The sequence below is a fragment of the Acomys russatus genome, chromosome 22 (assembly GCF_903995435.1).
Source record: "Acomys russatus chromosome 22, mAcoRus1.1, whole genome shotgun sequence".
In the NCBI taxonomy this organism is placed as follows: domain Eukaryota; kingdom Metazoa; phylum Chordata; class Mammalia; order Rodentia; family Muridae; genus Acomys; species Acomys russatus.
In genome coordinates this window covers 36,301,875-36,324,683 of record NC_067158.1, presented here as the reverse complement: position 1 = coordinate 36,324,683, position 22,809 = coordinate 36,301,875, and the positions used below count along the sequence as shown (strand labels likewise).

Sequence of the window (22,809 nt, the reverse complement as noted above, 5' to 3'; positions counted from 1 at the left end):
CTCATTCTTTAACCCGGAACTAACCTAGCTTCCCTACCCTGGACCAGCTGTCCTGCCGCCACCACATCTACACTGCACACAGCTAGATGACTGATTCTAAAACCTGTCAAGAGGACCACTTTCTTGTCTTTAAACTCCCAAGAGGCTGAGTCTTGTGAGGAAAAACTTCCTGCACGAAATACACCTTTGTGCATGCTATTTGTTACATAAGCAGAGTAAAGCCTAAGTTCCTCTGGGGCGCGGGCGGGGGAGGGGAGGATGCTGGACCATCTAGTAATTGTTCTAATGCTATGAGGTAATGCTGTGACCAAGTCATGTTATAAAGGAAGCATTTAATGGGAGACTTGCCTACTTTCAGAGGGTTAGTCCATAAACATGAAGGCAGAGAGCATGGCGGCAGGCAGACAGCCATGACAAGAGAACAGTAGCTGAGTGCTCAAGTTACAGGCAGAGAAAGGGAGACTGGAGCTGGCCTGGGCTTTTGAAACCTCAAAGCCCACCTACTAATGACACATCTCCTTCAACAAGGACACACCTCCTAGTCCTTCCTACACAGTTCTACCAACTGGGGACCATGTATCCAAACATATGAGTCTATGGGGCCCATTCTCACTCAAACCACCTCATGTCCTGAATGTCTGAAGCCTGCTTACCTGTCCAGTGTTATATCTTGTTGTACTCCTTGCTCTAGGGCCCCCATCATTCTAGATCTTACCATTTCACACTCCTCCCAACAATAATTACAGGTTTCATTTCTCCATATCCTCACCATCATTTTTTCCTCTTTTTTTCTGATATCCATCCCAATGGGTATGCAATAGCATAACATTGTAGTTACAGTGTATATGTCTTTAATTATTATACACATTCAGTGTATTTTCATGTGCTTATTGGTCAATAGCATTTTTTTTTAACATAAAAGGCTGAAAGAAAGGAGTCACCATGAAACGAGTTGGGTAATTCTGCTGAAAGAGCTGTTTGTGAATACAAAGTTGCACTATTAAATTGAGACACATAGTGGATCTCTAGATTGAGATATTGGCAGGAAACTAGATTAATGAGCAGCAGTTAAGAGGCAAATCCAACAGCATAGACAAATGAACTGTGAAATTGCTAACGAATGGAGCACGCCAAGCTCCTGAGACTAGGTGGGGTCTCAAGGAAGGTACCTAGAAGACAGAAACATCTGCAGCTGAGTTCTGGAGCTACCACATTTGAAAGATCAGAAAATAGGAGGAACCAACTAGCTGAGGAGATGAGACTATGCAAGGCCAGTAAGAAAGAATTGCAGGGGAAGACAAAACCCCAAGGGAATAATTTACTAAGTCAAATGCTTCTAAAAAATTGAAGTCTGAGACTTAGGTATTAATAGCTTTAGCAGCATGGGGGTGGAGGGGAGGGCAGGTCATGAACAATTGGGTAGATTGGTTGGCGTAAGAGCTGATTGAAGATGAAGGAAGGAGAGGTGAGAAACTGGTGACAATAGACAAAATATTAGAGGGGTTCGCTATAGCAGATAGAGGAACATGCATGAGTGGGAGACCAAACCAATGAGTTCTATTAATGACGAAACACATAGGGCCAGATATGGTAGCACATGTCTGAAATCTTAGCATTTAGGAGACAGAGGCAAGAAGATCACTGTGATTTCAAGGCCACACTGGGCTATGAGTGAGTTCGGACCAACCAAGATCACAGAATGAGATCCTGTCTCAAAAAACACAAATAAGAACAACAAAGCTTAGGACAAGTTTATGATAGAGCTGACCTATTAATGTTGGTCCAGGAGGGATGGGGAGAAGTGCCAGAGAGCTGTGGTCACTTCTTCCCCCTTGCCTTTCTCTGTGCCTCTGCAAACTGCTAGCACAGCACTTCAGTTACCCACTGTGTACACTAATTGACTTACATCCAGTCTCTTCCTGTATGTCAGTGAGATTTACCTCTAATGCTGCTGTTTAACAACAGATTCTAAATCTCAGTGCCTACAACAGTGATTGGCCTTGTGGCCCAGTTGGCTGCTGTTAACTTTAGGTTGTTAATTGGGGTTGTGCATATGCCACATGTCTCTCATTCTGAGATTCATGGCAATTCTGTGCGTACTTTTCCCATGATAAAGGACAAAGGCATGAAAAAGCCAGCCAAGATGCATTAACACATTTAAAGCCTCTGCTAGCAACAAGTTCACATTCCAATTCCCAAAGCAAGTTACAGAGTCAAGTCAGAGTCAAGCCTTATTGTAGAAGAGAAGAGAAGAGAAGTAAATCTCATCCACATACTGGGAAGGACCATGGCAAGTAAATGAAGAAAACGAAACAAAAATGTCAATAAGTAATGCAGTCTCCAGCATTCTACTAACCTGCAAGTGTCTCAGCAGATGGTCCGATCTGCTGTATCTTCCGGGACATGGGATCATGTGACAATGCTCCCAATATTGACGAAATACTACCAACTACACTGAACACTGGATTTTTCCCCAGCATATGATTAAAAGACCAAGTATTTTTTTTTCCTGGACAGGTAATAGCACTTAACGTCCCTGTATATGATCCCATAACCCTAAGATGTTGATATTATTCTTTTTTTAATTTTACTGCTGAGCTCTGATAGGGTTGAATCATCAGCCCAAGATCTCTTGCGAAAATTCCGTGAAGCTAGGACTCTGACTATAAAACCCAAGCTCTTAATCAACCCATCTCTCAATGCTAGAAAAGCTAGGTAGGGCTAGGAATTAGGTTTCGGTCATAGTGAACATGGCAGAGAGTTGAACCCATCCTATGGAAAGGGAATGCTGACCTAGGGGTTAAATCAGCTGGATGGTATATACAGTGCACAGAGGGTGTCAGAATTCTTAAGTATAAATTAGTATGTAATAGTTATGGGGTGGTTGGGTTGATAAAGTGGTGGTAATGCCAAGAATATGACACCAAAAATGAGGTTGACAATAAAAGAGAATTTCAAGGTACCAATACCAAGGTAGCAGAAACAGCTGACCATAGAACCCAAGCTAAGAAAGGGCAGAATCAAGATGAATTTAATAGAATAAAAAAGATTTCATCTTAGAAAACAAGTGCAACAGCCAGGTGTGGTGGGTGGCACATGCCTGTAATCCCAGCACTCAGGGAGGCAGAGGCAGGTGGATCTCAGTGGGTTCAAGGCCAGCCTGGTCTACAAAGTGACTCCAAGACAGCCAGGGCTACACAGAGAAGCCCTGTCTCAAAAAGAAAAAAAGAAAGAAAGAAAACAAGCTCAACAAGAAAGAAGGAGAGAGGGTGGAAGAAGTAGGGGATTTGAAAATGGGGCAATGACGTAATGAGGCAGTCCAAGGAATACCCTTGTCCTGGTTACGACCATGACTATTTGTATACACCTCCATATTTCATGTTGTGTGGCAGAATAAGTTTGATATTTGCAAATGTACCCTAAACTCTTCAAACTAGTTCTATGATGCAGAATGTCCCATCAGCCTTTCCACAGGAAGAGATACATTTTCAATTTCTTCTTGCGTTGGTTATGAGGACTTGAATTTTCTAAAGCTGTTTTCTGAAATTTCACTAGTTGCATTTATAAGCTGAAAGCAAATTCTGTTTACTGGTAGAAATGAAAGTTAAAGCAAAATTTACTTAATAATGATGTATCAGATAAATGTGAATGCTTTCAGTAGAAACAGCTTTTATCCTTAGAGACAGAAATAAATTGTATCATAGCCAATGCAACAGCGTCTAAAGCAGCCAAAAACAAAAATGAGAAATCTTTCTGTACAACAATGACATGACTGTCAAAGTCTGATAAGTAAACAAAAAAAAATCAAGATGCAAATGGACATATATAAAACATGAGGTGAAATATTATATGGCATGTAATATTATATACAATTAACATGATATAGTTCACATTCTTATTTATGATTCCTGTCCTTGGGTGTGTAAGTGTCCTTATAGGTGAGATGGGACAAAGAAAAGATCAGAAAGCGTGAGCACCCTTAGAAAGCCAGAAGCTATCCTGACAGATCTCAGCACCAGGCAGTAGTTTGGAGAAACCCTTACAGGACTGTGGGGGTTCTCAGATAGACACTAGGACTAATGGACCCAGGGCAAACTTGTCGGAGGCAATTTGTGCATGCAATGTGGGATTCTGCCTGCTACTTCAAGCCTGATATCTGGTTATATGCTGACTTAGCAGTGGGTACATAGGGCAAATGTCCATGTTACAGGAAGACTCCCTAGAGCGTACTTGAAACAGTCCCTCCATTCTAGGTACTCTGGCTGTTCCTCAAAATAGTGTAACATTGAATTCTTTCTTTCGTTGAGTGTTTCCATGGCTGTGTCAAGATATATCAGTTCTGCAGTTGTTTTCTATTCTGGCTGAAGAACACAGTATCCCACAATCTCCAACATCCGTATATAATTTATTTTATCCTGAATAAACTCAGAAAGCTATCTTCTTTATACTGTGTATGCCTGTGTAGTGGATATGTAGGGGCGCAGGTACAGGGACCCACGAGTATGCTCATGAAGGCCAGAGGCCAATATCGGGTGTCTTTCTATATTACTTTTTTGCTTTTCTTTTTTAAAGACAGTGCCTCTCATTAAACCTGGCACTCACCATTTCTGCTAGGATGGCCAACCAGAAAGCTCCTGTGATGCTCCTGTCTCCATCCCGCAGTGCTGGGATTACAGGCACTTGAGAACATATGTGGGTCGTAGAGGTCTAAACACAGGCCCTCAGCCTTCAAGAGCAAGCAGTTTACACAGTCATCGTTGCAGCATGCACAGAGCTAACTTTTCATGGAGTGATCTTCCCTGGGATATTTTGTTCTTTTCTACAAGAACTCCCCCATTCATCTTAAGATTTGCCTCTGTTGAAGAGATGCTTTTAAAAAGAAACAAAAGTCTTCTTCTATTGTTTCAGGATATTAAAAGTACAGAAAGGAATTAATGTAGCAGCTTGAGGCTTAATCCTTTTTTTTTTTTTTTTTTAGAATACATTGCCTGCAAGCTGGCTTGTCAGCTAGCATCTAAGAAATTATCACTTTCCAGAGGGATCCCACTACTCAAACCAGTAAGAGAGGCTCTTGCTATTCCCAAAGGGGTTTTCCAGATGTCAATTTTACTGAATATCTGGCTGACTTTAGAGCTTCGGTGCACATCAAGTAGAGGTTGTTTACACGAGCAGTAAAATATAGATATAGATATAGATATAGATATATGATTACATTTCCTTTTCTCTTTCTTCCCTCTATCACCTCTCATGTACCCTTATTTGCCCCTTCAAATTCATTCCCTCTTTTTTCATTAATTGTTATTACATGTATACATGTATATACGTATATATTCCTAAGTATAACCTGCTCAATCTGTATAATGCTACATTTAAATGTGTTTCCAGGGCTGACCATTGGTTATTAAATTGGAGTGCTCTCCCCTGGGGAAGACGGTTTCTCCCGCTCTTCAGCAGTCCTTTGTTGCTTGTAGTTCTTTGTGTAGGGTAGAGGCCTCGTGGGCGTTCGCCATCCACTTTGGCATGCCTCTTGTTGTTGCCCTTGTTCAGAGCACCTTGGCAGATTTTTTTACATATAGTGCTACGTCTTTCCACTAGGTGCCTTAGCTCCAGTGACAGAGGACTCGTGGAAGCTTGCCCTCAAATTTACAACCAGGCACCTGTTCCCTTAGCTGACTTTGCTGCAATAAGTCACAGCTGTGAGCCTGAGTATGCGCTGACCTTGTAAGCCTGCTAGCACCTCACCAAACCTGGGGTAGTCTGTCACACCAGGGGAACTAGCAAATGTCATAAGAGACACAGACCAGGAGGGGAGAAGCACAGTACAGCAGTTCATTTCTAGCGTATGTCTAGTGACCCCCAGCGGGTAGGCAACCCTTCTTGATCATTCGGTTCTCACATGCTTTTTATGTTCAATTTAGCCCCGAAATTCTGAGTTCTGAATTTACGAATGGTATCAGGAAAACTGGGAAGATTGACCCCATTTTGGCCCCAAGATGAAACACCCCATCCCATCCTCCCAAATTGTATTCAGAGGCCCCATCTCAGTGCAGGTGACTAGGAACTGATGTGTGTTCCCAGCAGCAATTCTGCTCTGTGGGAGGAAGGCATGCATTATTGATCACATGTGGCAATTCCATAGTAGACACTTGTTATGAGCCTATTGTGTCTGCTTCATACAAAGTGCTGTGGATCAGCATACAGAAGTGAAATTGTTCTTGTGTGTTCAAAACTTGACAGTCAGAAGGAGGGACTTGGTCACCTTCAATCTCAAGAGATAAAGAAGGCTCACTTTTTTCTGGAAGGTTCTTCCCATCAGAGTCCTACCTCTGTTTCTATAGTAACTTGAAGTCCTCTCATGGCACTTGCTAGTATGCATTAATAGAAACACACACAGTTCAAGTGTGTGTGTGTATGTGTGTGTGTGTGTGTGTGTGTGTGTGTGTGTGTGTGTGTGTGTAGGTTAGAGGTCAACACCAGGTGTCTTATTCAATTTCTCTCTACATTTTTGTGTGTTTTGGTTTTGATGAAACATCTGTACGCTATGTAACTTTGGCTGGCCTAGAACTCATTTTGTAGACCAGGCTGGCTTGAACTCACTATGTAGACCAGGCTGGCCTTGAACTCAAGAAGATCTGAATCCTGGGGTTTTTGTTTTAAAAAAACACTGTGCACCACCAGGCCTGACTCAACCCTTTACTTGTTTGTTTGGTTTTTGTTTGTTTGTTTATTCTTTAAAATAAGATCTGTCAGCTGGGCGTGGTGGTACACACCTTTAATCTCAGCACTCTGGGACGCAGAGGCAGTCAGATTGCTGTGAGTTTGAGGCCAGCCTAGTCTACAAAGCCAGTTCAGGACAGCCAAGGCTACACAAAGAAACCCTGTCTGGGGGTGGGGGGAGATCTGTCGTTGAACCTGGAGCTAGTTCACTGATTAAGCTGGACTAGCCAGTGAGACCCAGGAACCCTGTACTTTATTTGTCTCTCATGCTGGGATTACAAGAGTACCACCATCACCAACTTTTTATGTTGATATGGGGGAGCAAATTTAAGTCCTCATGGCAAGCATTTTACCAACTAAATAATCTCCACAGTCCCCTATGTCTTATTTTTAAGGTTATAAATACAACTATACATATTGCCAGTGCCTTGTATGGAATATAGGTCTTCCCAGGTATGCAGAAAATCCAAGTGGCTAAAAGAGTCAGTGAGATACACTGCAGTCCTGGGAGGTAAGTGTATATTCCTGAGTTATACCATTTTAGGCTTTCTAAAAGTTATGGAACTTCTCTGCAACTCAGTTCTCGGTGGTAGAATAAGAGGCAAAAACTACCATCTATGTAGAGTTGCCATGGGAGTTTTGTGAAATGAGAATGTGTGTCCAGTACCTAATCATGTAAGAGGTACAAAATGGTCTTTATTAACACAAAACAAAGCCAGTGGGATATTACTTGCTAAAGGTATGCTAAAGATAGACCAAAGTCATCAAGAGACCATAGAAACTTCCAGAGTGGCTAAATATTGTGCATGTTGTGCAGTGTTGTAGTTGGGGTAGGGGGACTTGGGGAGACAGTGGCTTCCGTTTTATTGTGGAGTCTTCCTGGGAGCGTGGAGGGGGAAGGGAGGAAGAGAACAGGGAGAAAGGACTAGAACACTACCGAACACACAGGATGCTGGTTGAGTTCATGGTTTTTAAGATGGAGCTAATTCTCCCGAGACCTCGTGAGTCAATGTGGCTGCTTCACTCTCACCTATTGGGAATCTTTTGAGAGCATCCATTTGGAGCCAGGCACTGGATGACGATGAGCAAGAAACCAAACTATGTTTTCATGGGTCTGCATTCCATTAGTATATGTGAGAAGGAAGTCAATAGTAATAGCATCTGAATATAATGAAAGTGAGATCTTAGCTGTATCCTGGGTACTTACTCTTGCTTCAAGATCTGTGGTCTCTGGTAAACTCTTGTTAAAGCAAGATATGCTGACCACCTCTGGTGGTGCATTTGACCTTCTCTGTGAATTGTCTTGTAGTTATGGTTATATACACACAGACAGATGAGATAGCCAAAATTTCCTCTCATGGATCCTTTCTGATCAGATTTTTTTCTATTTAATAATTATGTAAGTGTTTCAATTTTTTAAAAAAGCAATGGGAAGCTTTTGGGATTTTTTTTCCCTAAACTACATAAACGGGGATCACTAGTGTACATGCTAAAAGGGTCCTCACCTGCTTTGCCTCTACTATGTTCCCTGGAATGACACTCAGCCTGCAAAGTATTTAGGAGAACAGGGCACAATTTGAAAAGCTTAGGGGAAGGAGTAGTAGAAACCTGACGGTGGCACACCAGTCTAGTTCTGTGGACAGACCAACTCACTGAGGTTAAAGTAGGAAAGTTTCAAAGTGTGCAGTGGGGATCCTCGGGGAGGACTTAAGTACACACAGGAGCCTTCTTCGACATTGTTATCAGTGAGAGCATTTCCCGTGGGTATTTCCAGCCTCTTGGTCTTCCCATCTCTCAGGTCATTCATCATCAGGGATCTTTTCCTCTTTCCTAACTCCCAGTTTTCTTTCCCTGACCTGATTGTCAACAACAAAAAAACTGACTCTGCTCCATCCAGGTTGTGACAATGTTTCCACTATCCTGATCTTCTCTCCTGTGACAAAGCAAGTGAACCCCAGCTTTTGGGACCAGTCCATCTCGTCTTTTCATTCATTCTGATGAATAGCACCCCAGGGAAATGGAGAGAGTTTTAATTAAACAGAAAATTCCTTGCTGGCCTGCAAGGTAGACCACTTGCCTTTGCCTCACTCTTCTAAAACAAACAAACAAACAACAACAGCAAAAACAAAACAAAACAAAACCCTCACACCTTCTGACTCTTCAAACCTCCCATATTTCCTTTCCTGTCCAACTTAGCACGACTATTTGGTGATCTTGATTTGCTCTTGGCTGAGGATGTTGAAGCCACCATCTCACCTCTGCATTGTGATGGTTTCTCATTCTCCTGTCACAAGTGCTGTGAACCTGTTCCCATCTTCCCCTGCTTCTGTCTCTTGTGGAAGGCCCATCTCTGGGGAAAACGCTTTTCAGGGAATTGTATCTTGTGTTACCTTTCTTCCTGGAGCTCTGCTTTGGGGTTCTCTGCCAGTCATTCTCCCCGCAAACACAGATACATTCTAGACTCTGCTGTAGCAAACAGCAACAGCTGCACAGCCCCTTTTGATTCTGTGGCCCTTTGTCTGCAGCTCAGTCTTCCCCCTCTGAGCCCTTGCCTTGATACCTCTTCTCCACCACTATGTCTAGAGGCATATCAAATACTGCCAGACACAATCCCTGGCTTTCCTCACCATAGTCACACTACCTCCTCCTGTTGTTTTTGTTGTTGTTGTTGTTGTTGTTGTTGATGATGATGATGATGATGATTTTGAGGCAGAATCTCACTATGTAGCTACTCACTATATAGACCAGGCTGGCCTCTAACTCACAGAGATCTTTCCTTCCTATAGATTTCTTAAATGTCAGTAAGCATCTACCTGCTTCCTAGATCATCTTCCTGGGATCATTCTCAACCCCTGGGCCTCGCACTGGATTCCAAGCCCCTTTCATGACATTCTCCACTGGACACACCAAGCGTCCTTTGCCTCTCCTTTGTTTTAGGAGTGGACAGATATCCTTACCTTGCTCCGGCTCTTCTGAGGAAAGTCTTCAGTCTTTCTTACTGAGCATGAGAGTTAACTATAGATTTTTATGTGTTCTGTCAAATTGAGGTCTTTTTCTTCAATTTATAGTTTGCTCTGTATTTTCTTATGTAATCATAGGAAGATGCTGAGGTTTCTATGTAGCACATGGTGACACAATGCCTTTAATCCCAGTACTCAGAAGGCAGAGACAGGCCGCACTCTACTTTCAAGGCCACCCTGATCTACAGAGTGAGTTCTAGGACAGCCAGGGCTACACAGAGAAACCCTGTTGGGGGTGGGGCGGGATGCTGGTTTGTTTGTTTTTTTTTTAATGTTAAGTATATTGCTGGATTCAATCCTCTCCAATTTTACTGGATTTTTGCACCCCAAAGCATTGTGTGTGTGTGTGTGTGTGTGTGTGTGTGTGTGTGTTTTAACAAAGAGATCACTTTGCTTCATTCCTTTAAAATCTTCCCTTGATTCCTACTGTACTCAAGAGATCTTTTGTAGAGTTCCACCAAAAAGTCCCTCCCAAATCTCGTTACCCCTTGACCTTGGCTCTACTACCTGCCTGTTTCACTTCCCTGCCATCTTCCTGGCTTCTCCTGGCAACCGTTTCTAATATGTCAAGCCACTGCCACCTTTAAAATCCTTTCCTCAGGCACTGCATGTGTGAAAGGACCTCTGTATTAAGGTGAAGCATCTCTGGTCACAGTCACCCTTCCATGCAGCACCTGCTTGCCCTAACTGTGCTCTATCTGCGGCCCTGCAGGTAATTTATGCCCTGAACACCCGCCAGGATGAGGCAGAGGCCAGTGCAGAGTCTCTACGGGAAGCCCACCAGGAGGAGCTCCAGGATGCAGTGGCTGAAACCAGGGCCAGGCTCCTGCAGGAACAGGGCTGCACCAGTGAAGATGCTGATGCCCTTCTGAAGCGCATCCAGTCTCTGGAGAGCGCCCTGGAGCTGCAGAAGAGGCTAACACAGGAAGCCATGGCTGAGTCGGCCTCCTGTAAGTTGGAGACCAAAGAGAGGGAGCTGCGGGTGGAGGCTGAGCATGCTGAACGTGTCCTGATACTTTCCAAGGAGATGCTGGAGCTCAAGGCTGATTATGAGAAGAGGCTCCAGCTGCTGACTAGCCACGAGGGACCCCAGTGGGGCCAGCTATCCCAGGAGAGCCCTGACGCCACAGCAGAGTCTGGCCCACGACCGGAGGAGATGCACCAGGTCCTGCTCGAGGTGGAGCGACTGCGAGCCGAGAACCAGCAGCTGAGCCAGGATTACGCGCGCAAGGCGGAGGAGCTACAAGCCACCTACGAGAGGGAAAATGAGGCCATCCGGCAGGCCATGCAGCAGTCGGTCAGCGAGGCCCTGTGGCAGTGGCAGGAGAAAGAGTCAGGCCTTCGAAAGAACTTCCAAGTCCAGGAGTCCGCCCTGCAGGCTCAGGTCAGGAAGCTGGAAGGAGACCTCGAGCACAGAGGGCGCAAGATAAGTGACCTCAAGAAGTATGCCCAGAAACTGAAAGAAAGGATCCAGGTAAAGCCTCTTCTTCCTCGGCAAGGGGACACCAGGCAAAGCTGCTGCTTCTGCACACCCACCGCTCCCCAGGCACTGTGCTAAGCACTCTACTTCCACCAAGCTCAGTACTACTGCTGGTATCCCTTCTCCCATTCATTCAACAAGTATTTATTGAATACTTACAGTGGGCTAGGGCTAGCTTTCCCAGAAAGGGGGTGCACAGTGAACTGCATTGTCCGTAGCCTCAGAAAGGACGAAGCCCTACAGGTTAGAGATGAAAAGATAATCCTCAGGGGCTTAATGCCTGATCCAGGTAGCCAGACACACAGGAAAAATTTCAACCCCACCTGGTCTAATTCTCAATTATTTTAATGCTGTGTGCTCATTCTATGATAACCCAACTCTCCTAAAGCCCTTAGGATACTTGCGTTCAAAGAGAGCAGACCCATTGATGAGCCAGTTTTATAAGCTCCACAGACGCTCAGAAAGCCATCTCTCAAAGCTACAGCTGGCTTTGTAATTCCCTCAAGTAATTTTGTTTACCTACTTTTATCTTATTCTGTCCTCACTGGAGAAGGGTTCAATAACTTTCCCAGGGCTGCACTGCCATCAGAGAGCAAGGAGGGTTTGCTGACTCCACATCCCCCAGCGGGTAATTCTAGAGCTCGTGGCTCCTGCCTGCTATGCTCTCTTCAACCTCCTTTCAGATCTGATGGCTGTTCAGTGCACTTGGCATCTCCATCCAGAAAAGTAACATCTTCCCTCTGTTTAGGACCTGGACATGCAGCTGAGGGAGGCTCGGCAGGAGAATTCGGAGTTGAAGAGCACAGCAAGGAAACTTGGTGAGAAGTTGGCCATTGCCAAAGACAGACTGATGCTTCAGGAGTGTCATGTGACACAGAAAACTGGTGAGATGCCCAGATTGGTCCCTTAAAACTGGAGGAATAGCAGCCAGGTTTAGCGTGGCACTAGGGGACACTGTGAAGAGTGTGGGAACAAGAACACCAGGGCCATTGTATCTGACCTGCTAGGTGGATGAATCAAAGCTGTTTCAGGCACAGGTGAGCTGACACCATCTCCTCACCTGGAGCTGCACAGGCCAGGTAGCTAAAATGGTTGATGCAAAGCTCCTTACCTTTGCAGGACTCACCACAATGCCTGCATTTCTGTTTTTCCTTCTTCATGACTGATCGAGGTTTTGTCACTTTAGCAGCATTTCATGCCATTCTATTACTGGGGTTTCCCAATGATTTTGTGTAACGAGTGTTGTCATGTTCCCGTATTATAGGTGGTAAAGTGAGGTCAAGAGAGAATAAATCACTGATTGAAGGTCAGCTAAATGGCTGGTGATAAGAGCTAGTGCTTCAATCTGAAGGTATCTGACCAGCAGTGTTTTTCACTGGGATTCCACAATCAAAAGCTCTTGAGTACTTGAACTATGACAGCCTTGATGGTAAAGGCAGAAAACACGGGCTTTGCCTTTGGGGAGTTTGAGAGAGTGTTCCGTTGCAAGAAGCAGAGGACCAAGATGTCTTAGAAAAAGAAAAATCCCTACGCTTGAAGGGTGAATAAAAGAGGTGTATGTTGGAAATAGAGGGGTGTTGAAGGCTTAAAACACTGATCTTTAGAAATAAGGCACAGGGAACAGAGAAAGGGAAAAAAGATAGCAGTTATAGTTATATCTATTATTCCTCTTCCTTAGGATTTCCATATATATATATATATATATATATATATATATATATGTATATGTACATATGTATATATGTATATACATGTATAGAGAACATGCTCAGCTTTTTTAACTCATAGAAAATGAAATAACATTTTGTATTCAAGAAGGGAGAATATGGCAGGTATTTCAGCTCAGGATACTGTTTTGAATGAACACAAGAATCATCACATTGACCACACTTGAGGGCTGCAGTCCCTTAATGCAGGGACTACATTAAGGCGTGGTAAGCAAGATGATAGAGTAGCCGACCTGCCTGCAGAAGGCCTTTGACATGAGCATCTCAACTGATGTTGAAATTTACACTCGCAGATGACATGAAGACAGAGAATGAAGTGCTGGGGAAAACAAATGACCCGGAAGCCTGCAGTCTCCATCCTCAGCAGGAGCAAGGCTTGCCCAAGTTGTGCCACTGCTGTAAAGGCGGCTCAGAAACACAGGTAGAGTCTGATGAACATGAGGGTGCAGTTGGTTGGAGGTTGGCAGGAGCTTCAGGTGGAGGTCATCCCCTAACTACAGAAGATCCACTTGGAACCTCAAGCCCCATTATTCATGGATAAACAAAGCAAGATTAGAGGCCTCGCCTGTTTCTCTTTATTTTATGTGTATGGATGCTTTGCCTGAATTTATGTCTATGTACCACTTGCATGCCTGATATCTGCAGAGTCCAGAAAGGGACATTGGATTCCTTGGAACTGGAGTTACAGAGGGTTGTGAGACATCATGTACATACTGGGAATCAAACCTGGGTTCTCTCAAAAAGCAGCTAGTACTCTCAACCACTGAGTCACCTCTCCAACTCCCACTACCACCACCACCAGTTTCTTGCCAGGTTCCACATCATTCAAACCTAGGAGAACAAGAGTGAAGCAGAATTTTCCTAAGCTTATATTTACCAGAGAAAATAGGCATTGCTTGGATCCTATTTCCACTCAAAACAATGTGTTCCTTAGAAACTATAGTGTGTGCTGGAGCATCTGACCCTGCGACAGATACATATGTATGGTTCTCTCTTCCAATGACGTACACAGTGAAACCTCTCACGTGTACCAAATATATATAGTCTCATAAAGTGTTTCACACCTTCCGACACTTGCTATGAAATCCGTATATAAATGTATAAATGAGAACTGGACCTCGTCTCTCCCCAGTACTCTTACAAGATTCCCCCCCCCCCCTTTGTAGACCAAGAACAAGGCAAGTGATGAAATGGAACGCATGAAGCAACAATATGAAGAAGACCTCCGTTCAGTCAGGCGCCAGAGTGAGGAGCAGAAGCAGCAGCTCCGAGAGCAGCTGGCGAAGCGCCTGGAAGCCTTGGTGAAGAAGCACACTGTGGAGATGAAGTCGGCGCGCTCGTCTGTGGAGCTGGAAAGGAAGAAGCTGAAGGTCAGCGGGGTTTGTGGACAGCCTTCGGCGGGGCATTTGCTTTCTCCCACCCTGTCTTAGTTTTAGGGTTTCCATTGCTGTAAAGAGACCCCGTGACCACGGCAAGTCCTTCTTTGGTTTTTCCAGTCAGGGTTTCTCTGTGTAGCCTTGGTTGGCTTGGACTCACTTTGTAGATCCAGCTGGCCTCGAACTCACAGAGATCCACCTGCCTCTGAACGCTGGGATTAGAGGCATGGGGCCACCATGCCCCCCTCAACCACAGTAATTCCTATAAAAGGAAATATTAATTGGGCCTGGCTTACAGTTTCAGAGGTTTAGTCCATTTTCGTCTTGGCAGGAAACATGGCAGCCTGCAGGCAGACATGGTGCTGGAGGAGGAGCTGAGAGTTCTACATCTTGATCCGCAGGCAGCAGAAGGGCACTGTGTACCACACTGACCATAGCTCGAGCAAAAGAGACCCCAAGCCCACCACTACAGTGACATACTTCCTCCAGCAAGGCCACACCTATTCTAACAAGGCCACAGCTCCTAACAGTGCCACTCGCTTGGGACCAACCGTTCAAATACATGAGCCTATGGGAGCCGTTCCTGTTCAAACCACCACGCACCTTCTTCCTGTTTCCCTTTCCTATCTCATTACCAAAACATTTATTGTGCTCCTACTGTGTGCACATCTAGGCTGGTTCTCTGATGGCAGGTAAAGAAAATAGTCACTGCCCATAAAGAATACAAGGTTTCCTGTGGGTGATAATGGGGAATACCCGGTGGCGGAGCACACTAGTTTCTGGCATTGCTGATGTGCAGCAGGATTGTGTCATGTGACATTTAACTTAGGGAAATCCAACTCTGCTTGACATAACAAAGACAGAGAATCTCTACTAACTGGAAACGGCCTAGGCCCTAATTCCGACTCTGCTGTCCACCAGAAGTTATTGACCTGCCCCCTCTCACCTAGTCTCAGAAAGTCTGCATTCCTGAAGTTGCTCAGGAAGATGGAGAGTGATAACAGAACCTCTTTGAGCAGGGTAGCGAGAGGACTAAAGGGGAGAGTCCATCTGAGGAAGCGAAGCATCCGCTGGTACCCTGTCTCAGTGCTGATCTCACACAGGTGAGACACCTGTCCGCAGAGAACACATTGGAGCCTCCTCTCTCCTGTTAGCTGGGAAGGTGTGCCACGTGCATGAGGACTGTAGGGAGGAATTCACAGAACTCAGAAGGCTGAAGCGCAAGGGTTGTGAGTTCAAGGCTAAGCTGGGCTATTCATGGAGACGCTGCCTCAAAAAATGATGCTATGTCAATCACAATACTATTATGAACATGGGCAAAGACTTCATTTGATTATGAGATAAAATGCCTTTGTGTTTCAAGAAGTACCGGTGTTGAGTGTTCACTGAAAGATGATCAGATATCACTGTGGGACAGCGTTATGCAGTGGTTAAAAAGAGCAAGTATTCAATTAATACATATTGAATAAATAAATATGATCACATGAGATGCCCAAACTATTCCTGGGCCTGGGCTTTTGCTCTGCCACAAGCTCTGTGACTGTGGGTCTTAAGTTTCCTGAAGGCTGAATTCTAAAACAGTGTTTGTTTTGCACATTTAAGTATGGTGCTGCATATGAACCTTTTGCTGTGTGTGTAGTGTGACAGTCCAACAGACAGCAGCTATTGTTAATTACTATGTGGTTTGGACAGCGTGTGAAATACAAATATAGAGCACCTATTGTATTTTATATTGAGTGCTCACAAACATTTTGAATCTTTCCAATGTTGGAGGGTAAGAAACCAAGTCCAGAGAGGCAGGATGTCATCAGTCAGGCAGATAGTGGGTACCAGAGCTTCGACTCAAACCCAACAGCCAGTCTCCAAAGCCTGTGGCTCCCCACTTTCACAAGGAGAAGACTGTCCTTTTGAAAGCATTTTTCTACTGTGAGCTTCTGTGAGCTGTTGATATCCAATCTTCAGACAAACAGACCAACCCTCCGTCCTGGGCCCACATCAGCTGGAAGGGCAGCACTTTCTCAAGCTGTGGGCCACCATGGTAACCTGATGGGCACAGATCTTGCTCCACCTTTAATCAGGTCACCAATTCCATTTGGGAAGTAAGTTACACAGGAATGAACCGTGTTTAGTTCCGGGCATTGTTTGACTTCTTGTTCATATTGGAACCTAATATAGATACGAGGAGTGAGGTAACATGGATGAGGGGAAGGCAAAGCCTTGAGGAGGCCTCCAATCCAGGGCTTAGAGCTAAAAGTAGACAGTTGACCCTGCAGCGTTAAAATTGCTTTATTTCTTTGAGCCTTTAGTGTGGGTATAATACATATCCTAAATACTACCCTGACCTAAAGGGACAAATGGCAGGGTGTGGGCTGGATTGGCCTGAAACTCCTTATCTTTCCTGGTCACAGGAGTAAAGGACATTATCATGCTATCTTGGCCGTTAGAAATTTGTGCACATCCTGTAATTAACATTTGTACGCAGTGGTTGTTTGGGAAGGAATGGAAACAGATTTTACAGAGCTCTCCCAAGGTCTGCTCAACATGTCTGCATTTCCCATCTCATTTGTATAGCTTAGGATTCCACCTTGGACTTACACATCCTTTGGGCAGTTTAATAGGACAAGGAACTTAGTATAGGGTCATAGGTGGTTTTTGTACGTTCTGGGGAATCCACTTGGCAGGTACTAGACGGGTGGTAAATGTCCTAAATCAACTGAACAACGTAAGTGATGTGCTTCCATTCTACTTGTGTGTGCAGTTTGACAATCTCTGCCTTTTAAGGACATTTGGACCATTTATATTTTATTTAATGCTTGGGCCTACTAACGACATTTTTACCTTCCCGTCATATTTGTTAGCTGTCTCCATTTTTACTGTTTTTTTTTTTTTTTTTTTTTTTGACACATGAGTATTTTTGGTATTTCATTTGATCTTTGCTTTTGACTTCTTAAACCTCTTTTTTTTTTTTTTTTTTGCAGGAGGAGAACTAGTGTTTGCTTTAAGAATAATAATATGCAACTTTAAATGTATCACAGTCTTTTTTCAAATAATATGTTTCTTCACATATGAAAACTGTATAGTAATATTTTCTATTTCTTCTTTCCGATACTGTGCATGTTTGTTATCATACATTTTGTTTTATACTATAAATCCTATGATGTATTACTTTTGTATCAAAATATTTTTTGAGACAGAGTCTTACTATGTCACTCTAGCTGGCCTGGAATTTGTGATGTATACCAGGCTAATCCTAAACTCAGAGATCTGCCCTCTTCTGCCTCTCAAGTTCTAGAATTAAAAGTGTGTGCCACCATGCCTGACCTACTGAGGACAGAAGATGTCAGATCCCCTTGTGTCAGAGTTAGAGGCAGTTGTGAGGCTCCTATAGAAGGTTCTGGGAACTGAATTTTGGTATTTTGTAAGAGCAATACATGCTCTGAACTACTGAGCTGTCTCTCTAGTCCATTTATAACTATGTTTCTCTCTCTCTCTCTCTCTCTCTCTCTCTCTCTCTCTCTCTCTCTCTCTCTCTCTCTCTCTCTCTCTGTGTGTGTGTGTGTGTGTGTGTGTGTCTGTGTCTGTGTCTAGGGACCAGCACATGCTCACCCACTGAGCTAAATCCCCACTTTTATTTTTACTCTGTATTTAGAAATACCATCTCATTCTGTTGCCAGGCTGGTTTTGAATTCACTCTGCAGCCAAGGCTGGCCTTGAACTTTCGATCAACAGATTTGACTCCTTGACCTTGGATCAAAATAAACCTCTTTCCTTTATGACTTATTCAGTCATTGGTATTGTGTTACTAGCAACAGAAAACAGACTTAGGGCAGAGTGGCTCCTTCCCTGGCTTTTCCTCCCTTCATGCCTGCCTTTCCCACCTTTGTTTATTTGAGGTGGGGCAGTTTTGCCATGGAACCCAGGCTGGCCCCAGACTCCGGCCTCAGCTTGCTGTGATCTCAGGCAGGCAGCACAACTCCCAACTGTTTCTTTCCTTAAATTACCAACAGTTGTGGACCTTGTAGGCAAAGAGACAGAAAAAAAGACTCAGCCCTGCTTATGTGCTGCCCCTACAAGCTGTGGGATTCCTCCATGTAACAGCCCGCTGCTGCTGGGTGTGTAAGGGCTCTGTGGGGAGGCGTTCAGGAGCGTGCTCTGAGCGTGACAGACCCTCAGTGCATGAAAGCTCCTTCCCAGGGGTGCTTGACTCATGTATTTGAAAACACTGGTCTCTTTTCTCCGGGTTCTTGACCTTGTGATTGCTGCCCCTCTACCTGAGGAGGAGGAATGCCTCAGCTTCTGTTGAAATCCCCAGGATCACTTTGAGCTGAGCGGATATCCTGCCTTCTGCCCTCTGTTCTCCAGGTGACTCAGAACTGTGTTCTCACAGCCCATTCGACCTTTAGCTTATGAAGAAGCTCACCACGGCTAACATTTACTGCTGAAGTCAGGTATCTCCACCCGCAGGGGATTGTTTTTTTCACTCCAGGTCCATCTGTTGAGGCAGCAGCTGAAACTGATTGATTGTGTATACCAGAAAGTTGTACCGTATAAATTTTTAAAAAGCCTTTCCTTTATGCCAAAAGTCATTAGAGCACAGTGTTTTTTTCCCCCACTGGCTGTTAGTGGGAGTGTGTCTTGGCAGACTTAGTTTCCATACCAGTAACCATGGTAACCTGGATTTTCTTCAAGAAAAGCTTCTGCGAATGAGAAGCTAATTAGTGAAATTTAAAAAATAATAGTAATTTTTTTCTTGCAAAGGAATACAAATGGTGCCTTAATTTATTTCAATTTATTTAGTAGCAAAGGGTAATTTTTATATATGGCCTGTAAGAAGGAAACGCTCCCTAACAGGAAGCCCTGAGGAAGATAGCATGGGTTGACTGAAGAGCAATCACATACCAAGTTGCCACATCACCCAGCCCTAATAATCTAATTACAAGTTCTTTTAGACTATTTAAAAATGATTGACCTTCCCCCACCCCAAGGGACAGTGCTAAGGACTACCCCTGGGCCACTGGCTGACCTAGGCTTGGTCCCACAGAGCATGTAAAGATGCCATGCAGATGATCAGTAGCACATGCTTTTAGATCTTCAAATCAGAAACCCGGGGAATCAAATAGGGCTCCCTCCCCCCACCCTCATATTCAACACACAGGTGTGTGAATTCCGCTCTGTTCTGATGGCCCCAGAATATCTCAGTGGTTACAGGTGGACCTAGTGAACGCCTATGGTTTGATGGGCCATGTCATAACCTTCCATTCTCCCCCATTTTGTTCATCCAGTCAGTTCTAGCAGGATCTTGTACCTGCTTGGCCTTGGCTGCTAGCTCTGGACAGCTCCCTGCCATCACAGCTGTGAGCTTCGAGTTCCTTCCCACAGCTCTTCAGACCCTGCAGAGATAGACTTCGATTCGCTTCTCCTGCCTCTGTCCACTTGGCCCTCTAGGCTTTTCACTCCTCACAGACTCCGTGTTCCTTCTCTCTGGGCCTTTGTGCATCAAGTTCTGAATAGAGAACAATTTCCTCCTCACTCTCAAATTTACCCATCTAACTCTTACTGCTCTTAGCAATCCTGGTTTAAATGTTAATCTTCTCTCAAAGTCTTATCTGCCTGGCTCTGTGACATTGGGGACACATATATAGCACCCTATCCGTACATTAACACTTATACTAGAGGGTAGGACTTCTAACTGCTGTTCACTGTGTGTCCCCCCCCCCACACACAGTGTTCTCCAACACCCATATGTATTGCAGCCAGTTCATACTGGCTCAGAGACTCCAATGTCATACTCTACATCACTGTAGCAATTAGAAATTGGCCACAGCACTCAGGACGCAAAAGCAGGCAGATCTCTGAGTTCAAGACCAGCCTTGATCTACAGAGTGAGTTCAAAGACAGCCAAGGCTACACAGAGAAATCCTGTCTCGGAAAACCAAAATAAATAAACAAATAGTACTTATACAGTAGGCACCAAGAAATGCTACCATCCATCAGCTAATTTATATATTTGAAAAGTCAATTGTTAAACATTTACCAGCATGCACTGACTGTACTGTATCTTTATTCCTTATATTGTAGTTGTTAATCTTGTTGCATTGGGTAAGTGGACAAATGTCAGTGTTCAGTGTGATACCCAGAGCTGCCCAAGGACAAACCTCTGTCCACAGGTTCCAGTGCTTTGTACCTATCCTGTAAAAAGACAGCTTCTCTACCCTACTTTGAGCAGCCCCTGGTATTCTCTCAGTTTCTCTTTAGCAGAAATGGGAAAACTGTCCATGTAAGCATGTGTCCGAATTAAACACCACATCTCCCATGAGAAGTCAGCAGAGACGCATAGCCAATCCATGTTTTCCTGGTTCAATCCTTGGCATCCCCACTTACTTCAGGAATGACCTCATGCAAGTCTTGGCACATCTCTGAGCTTTTATTTCCTCTTTTTATATAATAAGCCTTTGTTGTAGAACCCAACCCAGAAGACTTTCGTAAAGACTGAGAGACTGAGCTGTAAGCAGTGTGCACAAATGGCCATCACGTGGTACATGTCAGGCACGTTTGTGATGCCCATCCACTCTCATTTAGACCAGAAAGGCCCAGAACCAGCTTAGCATTTCTGTTCTCTTTATTCCGATACTATAGCCTCATGTATACAGAAAAGGCTGAGTGACCCAGGGCTTGGGTTGGGAACCTCTTATACTTTTTTGTTTTAATTTTATTCACTTTTAAGTCTCTCTCTCTCTCTCTCTCTCTCTCTCTCTCTCTCTCTCTCTCTCTCTCTCTCTCTCTCTCTCCTCTCCTCTCTGTGTGTGTGGGTGTGGTGTGTGTGTGTGTGTGTGTGTGGTGTGAGAGAGAGAGAGAGAGAGGAGAGAGAGAGAGAGAGAGAGAGAGAGAGAGAGAGAGAAGAGGCCAGAAGAGGGTGTCATATCCCCTGGGCCTGGAGTTAGCCATGCTTAGCCTCTTCGTTATAATATCCCACGTCTATCATATTAATCACACTGTACTTATTAGCTCTTTTGTTTGTGTTTCACTCAAATTTAAGCATGTAAGGATTTTTTTTTTCTTTTTATACTCCTGCTCTGAGAATAGTCCCCAGCGTACGGTGCAGCTCAGAAAATATATGTTGGATGAACTCATGTGTTCTTACAGTGTTTTATTCTCTTAGCTTCTTTGGTGCCCTTCAGGAATACGGCAAGGTGTGAACACATTAGGGGCCTGTTTACCTACCTTGTGTGGCTAATCCTTCTAATTGTCATTTAGGAAGTAGAAGCTCAACTGGAGGAAGTGAAGACAAAATCAGAAAGGGAAATAAAACAGCTGGAAGATGAGAAAGCTGCCCTCAGCGTGAGGCTTCAGAATTCTCTCCTTGAGGTAAATCCTAAAGATGCAATGCTTGGGAACGGAGGTTACGGCCCCTGAGAGTTTCTGGCTAAATGAGATCCGGAGGTTCACCACCTCTCCAATGTCCTCTGAACAAAATAAAGGGCATCCAGCCAGGCAGGAAGGCTGTCTGGTCTGGGGCGCAGGGGGCGGGAGGGGGGGGAGGTGGAGGGGATATAAATTTAGCTGCAACTAACTGAGGGCTTGATTTATAAAGTCTTAAACAAAGAGGTCTTTAAAGCTTCACATAATAGAAGGAAGCAGGAGGCTGCTGCTATTGATTCTGTAACTGAATGACCTCACGGGTGGTGAATCTCCTGTCCTGCTCCAAGATGCATTGTCACCATTGTGGGCCCAAGGCACCCTTGCCTTCCCAGGCCCCTTCTGTTATAACAGGTATATCCGATGTATGACTGCAATGATGTAATGTAATCCAAGCTAAAACTTTTTCTTTCCAATTTAAACGAAAGCAAAGCAAAGGTTATTAACAGTATTTGGGAATTAGTGGGAGAGTCTGGCAACAAGACCTAAGAGCCATTTTGGAGCTGAGTTGAACCAAAAAGTATAAAGAGGTCTCTTTTTCCTTGCTGTCCATCAAATATTGAAGAGATCAGTGTCCCCCAGTGCCCTCAGGGACCTATGAAGTTGGCTTCTCAGCCCTACCCTTGCATCACAACCTCTGGGGAGCAAACCTATGGCTTTGGGAGGCGAGAGCTAAACTACTGAGCTACAACCTAACAACCCTGAAGTACTTCCAAGCATACAGAGACTATGTGCAAAATAGTGTCAAGTGCTTAGAAATACATATCCATGGAGGTAGACTTCAAGAACAAATGAGGGTAATAGAGTGAAATTTGGCAAGTGGTTATACCTGTGTTTCTGGTGTATTATTTCTTCTGACCCATGAGTGCACAGTTGTTGATCATGGTTTGTCTAGTTCTTTTTCAATATCTGTAATGATTGTTGAAGAAGAAGAACAAGAAGAACAAGAACAAGAAGAACAAGAAGAAGAAAAGGAAAAGTGTGGTGGTTTGAATAGGTATGGCCCCCACAGACTCATGTGTTTGAATGCTTGGCCATAAGAAGTAGCGTTATTAGGAGGTGTGGCTTTAATT

The 22,809-nt window shown here is 44.3% G+C and overlaps 1 protein-coding gene across 1 annotated transcript in view; it reads left to right on the top strand.

Annotated features, from left to right (window-relative positions):
- Fam184b (family with sequence similarity 184 member B) overlaps nt 1-22,809 on the top strand; it is a 105,293-nt gene that overhangs the window by 35,218 nt on the left and 47,266 nt on the right. Inside the window, exons 2-6 of the mRNA XM_051165126.1 lie at nt 10,450-11,211; nt 11,966-12,101; nt 13,238-13,365; nt 14,111-14,314; nt 21,575-21,685. Of these exons, the coding sequence (XP_051021083.1) occupies nt 10,450-11,211; nt 11,966-12,101; nt 13,238-13,365; nt 14,111-14,314; nt 21,575-21,685 (1,341 nt within the window). The remainder of the gene's footprint in view (nt 1-10,449; nt 11,212-11,965; nt 12,102-13,237; nt 13,366-14,110; nt 14,315-21,574; nt 21,686-22,809) is intronic.